The sequence below is a fragment of the Notolepis coatsorum genome (genome assembly GCF_963971535.1).
Source record: "Notolepis coatsorum genome assembly, chromosome: 2".
Taxonomy (NCBI): Eukaryota; Metazoa; Chordata; class Actinopteri; order Aulopiformes; family Paralepididae; genus Notolepis; species Notolepis coatsorum.
The window spans coordinates 147,626,837-147,644,336 of NC_140166.1; the positions used below are offsets into that span (position 1 = coordinate 147,626,837).

Here is a 17,500-nt window from a genome sequence, read left to right on the forward strand (position 1 = left end):
GAACATTTTCTGATTTAAATTGCGTATTTATTTTTTAACCTAGGGGAATCTGAGTCGGCTGCACAAGTGATACGCAGGAAGTATATATGTTGGTGTAGACATGGTCCAATATATGCATCAAAGAGAGCATTACGGATGTGGTGACGTTGTTTCTGACCAGAGAGACGACGCTGAACTCTGTCTGTCTTCTGTTTGCTGTGTCTTTCCTTTCTCTCTGCCATGTCTGTCCTCTCTCTGCTGTGTCTGTCCCCTCTCTCTGCTGTGTCTGTCCTCTCTGTCCTCTCTGTCATGTCTGTCCTCTCTCTCTCTGCTGTGTCTGGCAGCGGTTTATTCTATAACAACAGGATACTGTTAACTAAGTAAACAGAACACACAGTAGTACTAGTAGTAGTACACACGGATTGCAATCTGCTTGCATAAAAACATTATATAGAAACACATTCTGAGGTCAGTGTTAAAGTGCCACATGGAAGAGGTCTGGTTAGTGGTTAGAGTTAGAGGTGGTCTAGGTCTGGTTAGGGTAACTTAGGGGTAGTTAAGCATTCATTATAATTTATTATTATTATTTAGATAGATGGATGTAAAGGGCTAGACCAACTCTTAACCCCTATCCGGACCTAGACCACCTCTAAGTTACTACCCTAACTTAGGGGTTAAAGTTAGAGGTGGTCTAGGTCTGGTTAGGGGTTAGAGTTAGAGGTGGTCTAGGTCTGGTTAGGGGTGGTCTAGGTCTGGTTATACTGATCCGATACCAGTGCATACACAAAACAAATTATATTATATAAATTATAAAACTTTTTTTTTCTTTTCTTTTTTACAGCTACTGTTTTATATATATACTGTTTTTTAGTAATAACTAGAAAGTAATGGTATTTATTTAACAACAGGTGATTGTATAGATTCATATTAGTATCATTAATTGACAACTAAGCTCAATGAGTTCACCCATGGAAAGGTTGTTGGCACATTGGTTCCACACGGACATTATACGCTGTTGCGCACTTCCTATCCAGTCGGCTCCGTTTAGGTTAGCTACTGTAGTAGCAGAGGCTCTGTTGTGATTTTTAATGCAAAATAAATATTCAACATTCTTTTTTGAGACTCCACCTCAGATTCTTATCATTTGGCACTAAAAGCTAAACATTGTCACCGGTATGGCTGTCTGCATTATGTCATTAATTGTGTGCGAGAGGTCGATCAGTGACCACGTTAGCGTGAGCTAGCTTAGCCACTAGCTAACGCGAGCTAGATGGAAATACAAACAATGTAACGTTACTGGTGAAAAGGTGATTTACCTTGGAATACTCCTTTGCCAACTTGCTGTACTTTGCTTGCAGGTCTGCAGCTGGATTATGAATAGTCCCAATTTTAGCCAAGGTAACGTTAAGCTAAAACTAGCTTTTCAAATAGCTCTTCAGCTAATGCTAATAACAGCTCCCCGTCACACTGCTCTACTCGGGACGATGGCATTAAGAAAAGTTATAATTATTTTGTCTCATCTTGTTTTAGTCAACAATATCAACATACATGAAGAGAAATTTCGTCCTGGTTTTTGTAAATTACATTTTTGTGTCCTCAGTTGTGGTCAACGATATTTAATTAACTATTTAGTCTCGTTAGTGTGACATGGTCTTCAATAACGTGACGTCACGTCTCGTTGTCGTCATGAAAAAACCTTCGACGACGAACATCTTTCGTCATCATTTTAGTCAACAAAATTAACACTGCAGAAGGCTAACCTTTCACTACCACACTACAGAATGTTAACCATTCACTACCACACTACAGAAGCTTAACCATTTCACTACCACAATACAGAAGGTTAACCTTTCACTACCACAATACAGAAGGTTAACCTTTCACTACCACACTACAGAAGGTTAACCTTTCACTAACACACTACAGAAGGTTAACCTTTCACTACCTCACTACAGAAGCTTAACCTTTCACTACCACACTACAGAAGCTTAACCTTTCACTACCACACTACAGAAGGTTAACCTTTCACTACCTCACTACAGAAGGTTAACCTTTCACTACCACACTACAGAAGGTTAACCTTTCACTACCTCACTACAGAAGGTTAACCTTTCACTATCACACTACAGAAGGTTAACCTTTCACTACCACACTACAGAATGTTAACCTTTCACTACCACACTACAGACGGTTAAATGTTTATGTTTGGTGCGGTTTCAGTGAGAGATGTCTGAGTTTGCAGGTCACATCATGGAGGTTAAAGTACTTTGTGTATGATTTTAACTCGATGAAGGCAAGACGTACTTATACCACTATACAGTATAATGCCATTCCTTTATCAAAATGGTAAATGGCTGCATTTATATAACAGCTTTTATCCAAAGCGCTTTACAATTTGTTCCTCACATTTTACCCATTCACTCACACATTCACACACCGATGGCAGAGGCGACCATGCAAGCTGCCAACCAGCACATCGAGAGCAATTAGGGGTTAAGTGTCTTGCTCAAGGACACTTTGACACACTGCCCGGGAGGAGCGGGAATCGAACCGGGAACCTCCGGATAACCAGCCGACTGCTCTAACCTACCGAGCCACTGTCGCCCCATTTATCAAGCCAGCAGTATTACATATTTCAGCCACATCCCCCCCCGACACTCCACTAACCGCCCAGGCCAGTCCTATAGTGCCGGCGGCCATCAGGCTCCACCACCGTGGGCAAAGACCGCTGCCAGCAGCTGGAGAACTGACGGCTGCAGAACTATTAGTAATGTTTGACCACTAACCACCAAAACCTGAACGGACTGTAACCATGAGGCTTAGGGTATATAACAGACAGACAGACAAAGCAATTATATTTAATATAATTATCTTTATTGAATATTGTAATATAAGAATAAGTTGATTTTAATACAAATATAGTTATCACAATGGTATAAATAAGTTGCCTTTAATACGAATATAGTTGTCACAATATATCTAATAAAAAGAGAGACAGGCTGAATCCCACACTAATGCTCCCCCTAACCTAAGGTAGGCCAAAGCAGTGACCACCTGTTGACCACCACCTGTTATGACACGGAAATGGAACAATGAATATCAAAGCATAATATAACATACTCAAAATGATGCTTGTTGCACACTATAGGCGAACACTTATAATTAACCATGTAGCTTCACCACATTTATCATAAAACACTCACACATAGTCACATGGTGATACAATGGAATACATGGCAAAAGACACAAACGAGAGAGAGCTTAGACTTACATTTTGAATGACTGAATGAAACACCCGGCGTAGTAAACGCCACACACAGCACACACCCGGACCGCAACGGTACGACTATTCCCCCAACCTTGGTATCGCCAGGCGCAAGCACCACGCCCCGCCTCGTCGCTGTTCACAGTCTGTCGTTCCCTAGGGAAGACCCAACACGGTATAAACAACTCGACAGTGCACCTAAACCCAGCGACATGACAATGCAATAATGATAAACGCGTTACACTATAGTTAAATTACTCACCAGGACACCTTGTCACTTGAGTATCTACACGCCACACTCTCTCTTGTCTGGTAACATGCGTGGGAAAATTAATGCTGCTGTCATCACCCGTTCCCAACTAGGAAGTGTTTGTTTCAGCCGCCATCCGGTGAGGCGGAAATACACGCAGATGCCAGAGCCACGCCCACAATACCCCCAGCTGGCCACAGGACTATAACGTACAACATACTGTATATCAGGCCAGTTAGGGCACCTAGTGTATACTGCACATAGTGTGTATTGCACCTTGTGTATACTGCACCTTGTGTATGCTGCACCTTGTGTATCCTGCACATTGTGTATACTGCACCTTGTGTATACTGCACCTTGTGTATACTGCACCTTGTGTATACTGCACCTTGTGTATACTGCACATTGTGTATACTGCACCTTGTGTATACTGCACCTTGTGTTTACTGCACCCTGTGTATACTGCACCTTGTGTATACTGCACCTTGTGTTTACTGCACCTTGTGTATACTGCACCATGTGTATACTACACCTTGTGTATACTGCACCTTGTGTATACTGCACCTAGTGTATACTGCACCTTGTGTATACTGCACCTTGTGTATACTGCACCTTGTGTAGACTGCACCTTGTGTATACTGCACCTAGTGTATACTGCACCTTGTTTATACTGCACTGTGTGTATACTGTACCTCGTGTATACTGCACCTTGTTTATACTGCACCTAGTGTATACTGCACCTTGTTTATACTGCACCTTGTGTATACTGCACCTTGTGTATACTGCACCTTGTTTATACTGCACCTTGTGTATACTGCACCTTGTGTATACTGCACCTAGTGTATACTGCACCTTGTTTATACTGCACTGTGTGTATACTGCACCTTGTGTATACTGCACCTTGTGTATACTGCACCTTGTGTATGCTGCACCTTGTGTATCCTGCACATTGTGTATACTGCACCTTGTGTATACTGCACCTTGTGTATACTGCACCTTGTGTATACTGTACCTTGTATATACTGCACCTAGTGTATACTGCACCATGTGTATACTACACCTTGTGTATACTGCACCTTGTGTATACTGCACCTTATTTATACTGCACCTTGTGTATACTGCACCTTGTGTATACTGTACCTTGTGTATACTGCACCTTGTGTATACTGCACCTTGTGTATACTGCACCATGTGTATACTGCACCTAGTGTATACTGCACCTTGTGTATACTGCACCTAGTGTATACTGCACCTTGTGTATACTGCACCTTGTGTATACTGCACCTAGTGTATACTACACCTTGTGTATACTGCACCTTGTTTATACTGCACCTTGTGTATACTGTACCTTGTGTATACTGTACCTTGTGTATACTGCACCTAGTGTATACTGTACCTTGTGTATACTGCACCTTGTGTATACTGCACCTTGTGTATACTGCACCTTGTGTATACTGTACCTTGTGTATACTGCACCTTGTGTATACTGCACCTAGTGTATACTGTACCTTGTGTATACTGCACCATGTGTATACTGTACCTAGTGTATACTGCACCTTGTGTATACTGCACCTTGTGTATACTGTTTACTTTTACTCTTACTCATAGTATATATTCAGATTAAACATTTGTATTGCTTATATTTATTCTAACGTGTAATATAATCGATCGGGCATACATCTGCCCCTTTGTTTAAACTGTTTATTTTTCTCTTATTTTTATATTCAGTTAATTATATTGTTTACAATGAGTTTTTCTCATATTTTTATATTCATATCAAATGTGATTGTCTATATTTATCTCTCTACTATTACCCTGCCCGTACCTGTACCTCCCCTCCCCTGTGCTGCTACGACGACCCACATCATCCCCACGGGGATGACTAAAGGAATGTCTCTTCTCATGTTTGTGTCTTTTCAGCCAAGTTCTGTGGAGACCCCGGCATGCCGGCCAGAGGGAGGCGGGACGGCCGCAGTTTCATCTTTAAGTCCGAGGTGACCTTCAGCTGCGACACCCCCTACATCCTGGTGGGTTCGACCACACGCCTCTGCCAGGAGGACAGCGCCTGGAGCGGGTCACAGCCCCGGTGCATAGGTACTGATCCAACTAACACACTCCTTTAATATCCTTCAAATCATAGCCCTGATGCATAGGTACTGATCCAACTAACACACTCCTTTAATATCCTTCAAATCATAGCCCTGATGCATAGGTACTGATTAAACGAACACACTCGTTTAATATCCTTCAAATCATAGCGGATCACGGCCTCGATGCATAGGTACTTATTAAACTAACTATACTACTATGCACTCAGAGTATAACACTCAAGCTCAATATTACTTGACAAACAACGCCACTGACACTTAACTGCCAGAGATGCACCCCTCCTGCTGACATGTTGTTCACAATCAATAAGTCGCTTTGGATAAAAGTGTCAGCTAAATGACTTAATTGAAATTTTGTATTGAACTAACACACTATTTCATATAATTAAAATAGTCGAGTCTCATAGTAGATCATGTATAGCTATGAGTGGATCACAAGTAAATATATAGAAATAAAGGAAACACCAACATAGGATGTGTTAATAGTTTGTCAGGCCACAAGCTCAGTCCAAGGATCCTGAAATGTTTCCTTTGCATCTGAGACAACATCAGCTGTTAATAATAATAATACACTTTATTTGTATAGCACCTTTCATACAGCTCAAAGTGCTTTACAACATAAAAAAGACAGGCATAAAATGAGACATAAAGTGCAGATGTGCACTGGTTTGATTCAGTTTTAAATAGACAATAATAAAAATGAGCACATAAAGTGCAGACATATAAAATCAGGAAATTAGGATCCAACATCCCAACAGGCCCCCTTGTTTATGGTTTGATTCAGTTTTAAATAGACAATAATAAAAAGAGTAAGATAAAATAGACAGAGTAAAATAGTGCAATAGTGCAGTGCAATAAAATAGTAGAATAGAATAGACAATGAGCACATAAAGTGTAGACATATAAAATATGTTTTTCTTACAGTGCAATAAAATTGTTCTGGATTACTGTTGAACAGTTTAAAGTCGTCTTTCTCTGTTTGGTATCCAGTTATTCATTTAGTTAATTACAGAACTAAACAGACAACATGGAGCGCCTGGTGTTTATTCGGCGACGCCGTCTGTGGGAACCGAGCAAGCAGCGTTTGTTTTAGCTTCGCTCCGAACGCCTCTGCCGGGATGCTGAATGAAACATCGTTTCAGGGGGTTTTGACATACATTTTAACTGATTATGAATAACGCTTGGCCATCTGGTGCTGGTGTACACTCGCGAGGAAAGAATTAAAGCATTATGTATGTTATCGTTCACCCTGACCCTGACCCTGACCCCAGGTCAGCCTGCCCTGACCCTGACCCCAGGTCAGCCTGCCCTGACCCTGACCCCAGGTCAGCCTGCCCTGACCCTAACCCTAACCCCAGGTCAGCCTGCCCTGCCCCCACTGCCTGTAGCTGTACACACAAACTGACCCCAGATTAGTTTGGAAAGAAAATGCGGCAATAACTTTGAATTGGGTGTTTATACAGAGTATAATAATAATAATAATAATAATAATAATAATAATAATAATAATAATAATAATAATAATAATAATAATAATAATAATAATAATAATAATAATAATAATAATAATAATAAATGTCTTTTATATAGCGCCTTACATTAGGAATCTCAAAGCACGTTACATACATGGCATTATAGCATACAGACAAACACAGTACAGGGACTTTCACAATGATGACATAGTGGGGATAATACATAGAGAGGGAGACAACTTAGAGACAAGACAGAGAATACTTTTTTATAAATAATAATACAAAAATATAGGTGTGTACAGATGTGAAAATGTAAGTGATGCAGTGACAAGATACGATATTCCTTTATTGATGCCCTTGGGGAAATGCAGGCCCATAGCAGCATGGGGGGAGGGGAGGTACAGGTATGGGCAGGGTAATAGCAGCATGGGGGAGGGGAGGTACAGGTATGGGCTGGGTAATAGCAGCATGGGGGAGGGGGAGGGGAGGTACAGGTATGGGCAGGGTAATAGCAGCATGGGGGAGGGGAGGTACAGGTATGGGCTGGGTAATAGCAGCATGGGGGAGGGGGAGGGGAGGTACAGGTATGGGCAGGGTAATATCAGCATGGGGGAGGGGAGGTACAGGTATGGACAGGGTAATAGCAGCATGGGGGAGGGGAAGGGGAGGTACAGGTATGGGCAGGGTAATATCAGCATGGGGGAGGGGAGGTACAGGTATGGACAGGGTAATAGCAGCATGGGGGAGGGGAGGTACAGGTATGGGCATAGCAGCATGGGGGAGGGGAGGTACAGGTATGGGAAGGGTAATAGCAGCATGGGGGGAGGGGAGGTACAGGTATGGACAGGGTAATAGCAGCATGGGGGACGGGAGGTACAGGTATGGACAGGGTAATAGCAGCATGGGGGAGGGGAGGTACAGGTATGGACAGGGTAATAGCAGCATGGGGGGAGGGGAGGTACAGGTATGGACAGGGTAATAGCAGCATGGGGGGAGGGGAGGTACAGGTATGGACAGGGTAATAGCAGCATGGGGGAGGGGAGGTACAGGTATGGGCAGGGTAATAGTAGAAAGAAATATAGGCACTCAAATTAGATCTGAATATAAAAATATGAGAAAGTAAACAGTGCAAAGGTGCAGATGAGGGTCTGTATGCCCTATTGGTTATTTTATACGTTACAATAAATATGGGCAATAAAGAATTAGAATCTGAATATATACTATGAGTAAAGTAAACAGTATACACAAGGTGCCCTAACTGGCATGAAATCTATATCATGCGTTATACGTGGCTCAGGAGATAGAGCAGTCGTCTGGTAATCAGAAGGTTCCCGGTTCGAATCCCGCTCCTCCCTTGAGCATGACACTTAACCCCTAATCGGCACCTTGCATGGCCGCCTCCGCTGTCGATGTGTGAGTGAACGGGTGAATGTATGAGTGAATGTGTGAGTGAACGGGTGAATGTGTGAGTGAACGGGTGAATGTGTGAGTGAACGGGTGAATGTGTGAGTGAACGGGTGAATGTGTGAGTGAACGGGTGAATGTATGAGTGAACGGGTGAATGTGAGAGTGAACGGGTGAATGTGTCAGTGAACGGGTGAATGTGAGAGTGAATGGGTGAATGTGTGAGTGAACGGGTGAATGTGAGAGTGAACGGGTGAATGTGTGAGTGAACGGGTGAATGTGTGAGTGAACGGGTGAATGTGTGAGTGAACGGGTGAATGTGTGAGTGAACGGGTGAATGTATGAGTGAACGGGTGAATGTGAGAGTGAACGGGTGAATGTGTCAGTGAACGGGTGAATGTGAGGGAAAAAATTGTAAAGCGCTTTGGATAAAAGCTGTTATATAAACGCACCATTTAGCATTTAGTCTATGCAGTATCACAAATAACCAAGATTAACAACCAAGATTAATAAATACGATGAAGTCACGACAGCAGGCGCCTCCTCAAGGTACACAAATTTATTAACTAATTAATAACAAACGTGACGTTTCAAACGACATAGAATAGAATAGAAAAAATACTTTATTCATCCGAGAGGGAAATTTGGCACTACAAAAATCGCTCACAGTAAACGGTAAACATTTAGGTAGACAAAAACAAAAGTCACGAATAAGAATAAATATAAGCACATAACATTTCCTATGTTACATTCTAATATAAAATATACAGTAAAAATATACAGAAATATACAGTAAGTGTAAACATTTTACAATGTCGGTTTGAGTCCAGGAAGATGTCACCCTGTGCTCAGTGATGCAGTGTGAAGTCTGCGTGACCTGCAGGCTACTGTGGAAATGTCACGCTTGTGTTAATAAACAACGAGCCTTGTAGAGCTGCATGCGTCCGTCTTGATTTACAACCTCTGCTTTTCTTAAAGGGGCTCATTTTGCACCAGGCCTCACGCATCACATCCCAACACTGTACACAGTCCTGCACACCATTCATTCAGTCGGACAGTTATTGGGATTTAATGGGTTTGAGTATGTCCCCCGGTGCCTCCTCTCTATCCACGTCGTTACACACCGAGGTGTAATTAACGACACAAGGGTGAGGCGTCCTCCCGCTGACATCACTGGAGGACAAACTCATTAACTCTCAATAACAACGTGTGCAAAGGTTTAGGTTCCGATGTGAGATGATGATGGCCAACCTCATGTGACATACATGACACATGTGAAGGACATAACATACATGACACATGTGAAGGACATAACATACATAACACATGTGAAGGACATAACATACATGACACATGTGAAGGACATAACATACATAACACATGTGAAGGACATAACATACATGACACATGTGAAGGACATAACATACATGACACATGTGAAGGACATAACATACATAACACATGTGAAGGACATAACATTGATATAATATTTCATTAATATTTCACTGAAATATTACAAAACCTTACATCCAGCTCAAGTTTCAAGTTTCTTTAATAGTTGTCATACAGAAGTACAGAATAATTTTATACAAAATGCTTCTTACTGTTACGCTCCAGAGACTGTGCAAGACAAGATAAGTATGAAATAAAATAACATAGTATAGCATGTAAATTAGAAGTAAAAAAGAAAAAAAAAAAAAATGCGGTCACAGTGTTCAGTATAGACATATGTACAATGTTCGATGCAGAATAGACGTAACTGAGTTACCATATAATATACAATACTGTGCAGTGTACTAATATACAATACTATAGTGCAAGGCAGAAATGGGATGAGGTGCAATTTAGGTACAATTTACAGTAGGTGTACGAGTTGTAGTGCAAATCCTTTATCAATAAATATAAAGTGTGTTTGTGTGATCTAAAGTGTGGAGAGTGGGTGCTGCAGTGTGTTGTTTGTTTAAGTGAGTGTGTGCGTGTGGGTGTGTGTGCTGTATGCATTTGATGGTTGTTGCATAGTGTTTATTGTTCGTTTAGCAGCCTGATGGCCTGGGGATAGAAGCTTCTTCTGAGTCTTTCTGTGCTCGCCTTAAGACTCCGGTATCGCTTGCCTGACCGCAGCAGTTCAAAGAGGCAGTTGTTCCTCTGGTCAAATCATAGCATCGTCTCACTCCTCTGGAATGTGTCTGTGGCTCCAGTGACCGAGCTACAAATAGATCTTGACCAATAGGTACAGGCTCTCTAATGTCTCTAAGATAATTCTACAAACATACATTTAGACTGGCCACATAGATTGCTTCATTGCTATATCATATTTAATTAATATCTTACACAGAACCACAGAAGCATGCAATATAGTTGTCTTATTCTCCCCAATCAAAAAGATACACTCTGTCCAAACAGATTCCCAAACCATGCACTCAGGACTAGAATGAATGAATGAATGAATGAATGAATGAATGAATGAATGAAGGAAGGAAGGAATGAATGAATGAATGAATGAATGAATGAATGAATGAATGAATGAATGAATGAATGAATGAATGAATGAATGAACGAAAACTTTATTTAACAGATTGCAGAATGGGTACAATACAGTACGGCTCAATACACACAATTGTTAAGGGGATGCAAACCTGAGAAAGACGTTTGTCTTGTTTCCATCAGGGTCCCCCATTTTCAATTCATATAGACATTTATGACATACACAACATACATGACATTTATGGCATAGGGACATATAGGTATTTAGTACTGATACATTTGACCTGATGACCTGTGTGACCTAACGACCGGTGCCTGCATGGTGCCTTCGGGCCCGGGCCACCGGCCAGTGAGGAGGAGCAAACATGAACATAATATCATATTCAGCCCCAGACCATCTAAGACCAAGCCTGTCGATCACCAGTCATCAAACCAGTCGGTCATCCTCTCTAAAAATGGAATTCCCAAATGTATATAACCTCTGTTTCTGTTGATGAGGACCTTAGTCCGCTCAGGGCTCTGGTCAAGGACTGTATTGCTTCTCGTGTGCTACAACAAGTAAACCATCGTTGAATTCCACCCTTGACTCCTGACTCAAAATTTCTGTTCAGCCACCCCATAAATCACCAAAGATCTAACAATAATACATAACACATGTGAAAAACATAACATACATAACACATGTGAAGAACATAACATACATGACACATGTGCAGGACATAACATACATGACACATGTGCAGTACATGATGTTGACGTGCATGATGTGTGGTTGCAGAGGCCGGCAGAACCACCTGTGAAAACCCCGGATCCCCTGAACACGGCTCCATGAACTACACCACCGGCTTCAAGGTGAGTTAGTTTAAGGTAACATTGTGGTTATTGTTAGTTTAAGGTAACAGTGTGGTTAAGGTTAGTTTAAGGTAACAGTGTGGTTAAGGTTAGGGTTAGTTTAAGGTAACAGTGTGGTTAAGGTTAGGGTTTGGGTGAGGCTATCAGAAAAGTGTGTATTGGTGGTCTTGAGGTAAAGGCACTTGCCTCCCATGCAAGCGTCCTGGGTTAATTTCCTAGCAGGGGCATTTTTTTTATATGTACTTATTTCTAAATACGTCAATGTCAAAATCCTGTCCCAGTATTATCAACATGTCTAGGAACCAGCAGCTCTATAGACCTGTCCCAGTATTATCAACATGTCTAGGAACCAGCTCTATAGACCTGTCCCAGTATTATCAACATGTCTAGGAACCAGCAGCTCTATAGACCTGTCCCAGTATTATCAACATGTCTATGAACCACCAGCTCTATAGACCTGTCCCAGTATTATCAACATGTCTATGAAGCAGGTCTATAGACCTGTCTCAGTATTATCAACATGTCTATGAAGCAGGTCTATAGACCTGTCCCAGTATTATCAACATGTCTATGAAGCAGGTCTATAGACCTGTCCCAGTATTATCAACATGTCTATGAAGCAGGTCTATAGACCTGTCCCAGTATTATCAACATGTCTATGAAGCAGGTCTATAGACCTGTCCCCTTATTATCAACATGTCTATGAAGCAGGTCTATAGACCTGTCCCCTTATTATCAACATGTCTATGAAGCAGGTCTATAGACCTGTCCCAGTATTATCAACATGTCTATGAACCAGCAGCTCTAGTAGTTAGTAGTTTGGCGCCGAGGAGAGTGGCAGCCTTTTCATAGCAGCTCCCACCCCCTTTACTTCTTATCGCGTTTACTACTTTCTTAATTATTCTTTTTGCGATTATACTTACATAATAGGTGTATAAGTGACTGTGCGTTGCTTTAGACCAAGTTAAGGCATTTGTAACAACTTCTGTGAAGTTAGCTGAGTTAGGCAAGTTCGGTCGAGCACAGCTCTGAACAATGGACAACAACACCGGCGGCGGGCTGGTTTACCCGCGGCAGGACAACAACAACAACAACAACAGCAACAACGGCGGGCTGGTTTACCCGAGGGAGGCTCTCCTCTGCTTTCGAAACAGAGTTGCAGAACCACCGAGGAATCTACCAGCCGAAATAAGGATTCGCAGACGGGGAAATCGAGCTGGCACGAGCGTGAAGGACAGGAGAGAGGACAGCAGGAGATTCAAGCCTTACCTGCCCGCTGTCGTCATGGGGAACGTGCGATCGCTGGTCAACAAGACCGACGAGCTCTCAGCCCTGATGATCAACCAGCGTGAGTACAAGGAGGCAAGCCTACTGTGCTTCACCGAATCCTGGCTGAACGAGAACATCCCGGACAGTGCAATAGAACAGGAGGGCTTCACGGTGGTGCGCGCCGACCGGAGTAAACAGAGCGGCAAGCGGAGAGGCGGAGGGCTTGTTGTCTTCGTTAACTCCAAATGGTGCCACCCGGGGCACATCACCATTAAGGAACGTATCTGTTCCCCCGACATTGAACTATTGGCACTGAGTCTGCGGCCATACTATTTACCGCGAGAAATAACACACGTCCTGGCTCTCACTGTTTACATTCCACCCAGCGCGGCGGCGGCGCAGGCAAGTGACGTCATACACTCCACCGTCGCGGCGCTTCAGACAAAACACCCGGATGCATTTATTTTTATCAATGGGGACTTCAACCATGTCAGACTGAACAAGACCCTGACAAACTTCACCCAGTATGTCACCTGCAAAACCAGGGGAGACAAAACTCTGGACCTCCTGTATGCTAACGTGAAGGAGGCTTTCAGTGCGACTTCCCTGCCCCCCCTCGGCCAGTCAGACCACAACCTTGTGAGGCTTGTATCCACATACACGCCTCTCATTAAGAGACAGCCTCCGACCACCATGTCTGTCCCACAGTGGTCTGACGACGTCGAGGAGGAGCTACAGGAGTGTTTCAGGTCGACAGACTGGGATATGTTTGAGAGGGCTTACGGTGATGACATTGATGGACTATCCCACTGCATCACAGACTACATCAGGTTCTGTGAGGAGAGCATCGTACCCACAAAGAGGGTACGCTGCTTCTCAAACAATAAACCCTGGATTAGCAAGGACATTAAACACCTGCTAAACAGGAAAAAGAGGGCCTTCATGGCAGGGGACACTGAGCAGGCCAGGGCTGTCCAAAGGGAGCTCAAAAAAGAGCTAAGGGCAGCCAAGGTCAGCTACAAGGACAGGCTGGAGGGCAGACTACAGGCCAACAACACCAGGGAGGTGTGGGCGGGGGTCAGGAAGATCACTGGTTTCAAACAGCAGGGCACAGCTGTGGAGGGCCCTCCAGAGCGTGCAAACGAGTTCAACTCGTTTTTCAACCGCTTTGACCAGAGTGGCCTCCCCACACCCCTCCCCCCACCCATCGACACCAGCACCAGATCACACCTACAAAGCAGCCCCCCCACCCCCCACCCCCCCACACCCATCAGCAACGGCACCCCACCCCCAACACCAGCAGACTGCCCACCACCCCCAACCCTGACGATCACAACCAGTCAGGTCAGTAGGCAGCTCTCCAAAATTAATGTAAACAAGGCCAGAGGACCGGACAACACCAATCCCAGGGTGCTCAAGGTATGTGCAGAGCAGCTGGCAGCACCGCTCCAGCATCTTTTCAACCTCTCCCTGAGGCTGGAGAGGGTGCCCCAGCTCTGGAAGACCTCCTGCATTGTCCCGGTGCCCAAGAAGGGACGTCCCAGCACCCCCAACGACTACAGGCCAGTCGCTCTGACGTCACACGTCATGAAGACGTTTGAGAGACTGGTCCTGCAACACCTCAAGCCCCTGGTGCGTGACTCCCTCGACCCCCTGCAGTTTGCATACCAGGCAAACATCGGGGTGGAGGATGCCATCATCTACATGCTCCACAGAGCGTACACGCACCTGGAGAAGCCGCGCAGCTCAGTGAGGATTATGTTCTTTGATTTCTCCAGCGCCTTCAACACCATCCAGCCGTCACTGCTAGCGGAGAAGCTCTCTGCGATGCAGCTGGAGCACGGCTTGGTGGCCTGGATCAAGGACTACCTCACTGAGAGGCCACAGTACGTCAGACTAAAGGACAGTCAGTCTGACGTACTGGTGAGCAACACCGGCGCCCCCCAGGGAACTGTGCTGTCACCCTTCCTCTTCACCCTCTACACCTCAGACTTCTGCCGCAACTCCAGCGGGTGCCACCTGCAGAAGTTCTCAGACGACTCCTCCATCGTAAGCTACATCACCGACGATGATGAGGAGGAGTACAGAGCCCTGGTGGAGAGCTTCGTGGGGTGGAGCGACAGCAACCACCTCCAACTCAACACCAGTAAGACCAAGGAGCTGGTGGTGGACTTCCGGAGGGGCAAGAAGAGGCCCCCCCCGATTCCCATCTCCATCCGAGGGGTGGATGTGGAGATGGTGGACTCATACAAGTTCCTTGGGGTACACCTGAACAATAAACTGGACTGGTCGGACAACACAGAGGCCCTCTACAGGAAGGGACAGAGCAGGCTGTTCTTCCTGAGGAGACTCAGGTCCTTCAATGTGTGCAACAAACTGCTGCAGTCCTTTTACCAGTCTGTTGTGGCCAGCATCCTCTTCTATGCTGTGGCATGCTGGGGAGGCTACATCAACTCAAGGGACACCAACAAGCTCAACAAGCTGGTGAGGAAGGCTAGCTCCGTGGTGGGAGTCGAGCTACCTAGACTTGAGGTGATGGTAGAGAGGGGGATGATAAGGAAGCTGGATGCCATCATGGAGAACCCCTACCACCCCCTCTACGACGAGCTAGTCAAGATGAGAAGCTCGTTCAGCCACAGACTCATCCCCCCCCGACACTCAACTAACCGCCTCGGACAGTCCTTCATACCAGCGGCCATCAGGCTCCACAACAGTGGGCAGCGACTAGCAGCCTCCAGGCCCCACAACAGGGGGCAGCGACAGCGACTGCTACCAGACATTGACCTGGGACTTATAGGAACCCAAGGGGGACAAAGTAGACTACCCTGGTACTTTGATTAATGTATACTCAGTAGATAGTAAATTATAACACTACCTCTTGCATACTGCACCTCATGTGACACTGTGAATAATGTGAATATTCCTCAGCTAGTCAGATAGTAAATTATATTGACCATATTGATCAAATTGTTTACACTGCCTGTGTTGTCTTTTACTACCTGTATACTGTGTTGTTTTACTACCTGTACCCCTCCCCCCTCCCCCCCATGCTGCTATGATGCCTGAATTTCCCCAAGGGGATCAATAAAGGAATATCTTATCTTATCTTATCTCTATAGACCTGTCTCAGTATTATCAACATGTCTATGAACCAGCAGCTCTATAGACCTATCCCAGTATTATCAACATGTCTATGAAGCAGGTCTATAGACCTGTCCCAGTATTATCAGTCTCTTGTGTGTCACTTATTTAGTGACAGATGTGTCTGCTGATTGGTTCAGATAGGCCTAGTTAACTAGCTAGTTAGTGACAGACGTGTCTGCTGATTGGTTCAGATAGGCCTAGTTAACTAGCTATTTAGTGACAGATGTGTCTGCTGATTGGTTCAGATAGGCCTAGTTAACTAGCTAGTTAGTGACAGATGTGTCTGCTGATTGGTTCAGATAGGCCTGGTTAACTAGCTTGTGTCTGTGATGCTAACTTCTTGTATGTGATGCTAACTTCCTGTTACTCAGCTGATAGAGTTGTGCCTTCCTGATGACTTGTCGTGCAGAACTTGTAAGTCGCTTTGGATAAAAGCGTCAGCTAAATGACTAAATGTAAATGTAAATGTATGTGATGCTAACTTCCTGTATGTGTTAAAACAGCAACAACAAAAAATGGTACACCTTATGTTGCTAGGCAACAAGAATGCCGCCATATTGTGTCTTTTGTATCATAACAAGGTATGTAGACTGTTTCAACATAAACTTTCTGACCCAAGTTTAGCTGTTTCCTGTTGCAGTGTTTGCCAATACAATAGCCGACAGGAAATACCTTCTAACTGTTTCCTAGCAACAGAATCCCAGTGGAACCAGCTATAGAAGGGGATGTACTGTATACGCCTTCGAGGTCTTTCCTCTCATTATCTTCCTTTGCCGATGTTTGTGTTGCAAGTAGGGATCAACGTTCTGAAGGATTATAGTGCCTATTTATGTGCAATACCCTTTGATTTTAATGATCCATTCTATTAAAAAGAATAACTGAATTTAACTGAAAACTGAACATTTTAACAGAATTTAAACTTGTGGGGGGGGGGGGATGATTTTGGTCAGTCATGCACATCCCTAGTTGCAGGGAGAATGAGCTCAGCTCCGGTACACAGAGGCTCAGTTCACACAGAGGCTCCGTTCACACTGCACGCCTTTGTGCTCAATTCTGATTTGAGGCTCAGATCAGATTTTTTGGTTTGGCTGTTCACATTATAAAAAATAAAAAATAAATACTGAACTGACCAGCATGCGCAAATTAACAATAATGATGATGGACATAAACATGGAGGTCACAGTTTATGGTTTAATTAATAAGTTAAATGTGCAGTGGAAGCTAATTGGTGAGCAGATAATGGGGGCGAGGAGGAGGAGGTGAGAGAGAGATA

At 44.1% G+C, this 17,500-nt stretch overlaps 1 protein-coding gene across 1 annotated transcript in view; it reads left to right on the forward strand.

The window, feature by feature from the left end:
- Nucleotides 1–17,500, forward strand: part of LOC311223559 (CUB and sushi domain-containing protein 3-like) — a gene marked incomplete at both ends in the record, with an annotated part of 752,195 nt that overhangs the window by 717,358 nt on the left and 17,337 nt on the right. Inside the window, 2 exon segments of the mRNA XM_084308339.1 lie at nucleotides 5,415–5,588; nucleotides 11,741–11,814. Coding sequence (XP_084164465.1) covers nucleotides 5,415–5,588; nucleotides 11,741–11,814 — 248 coding nt within the window.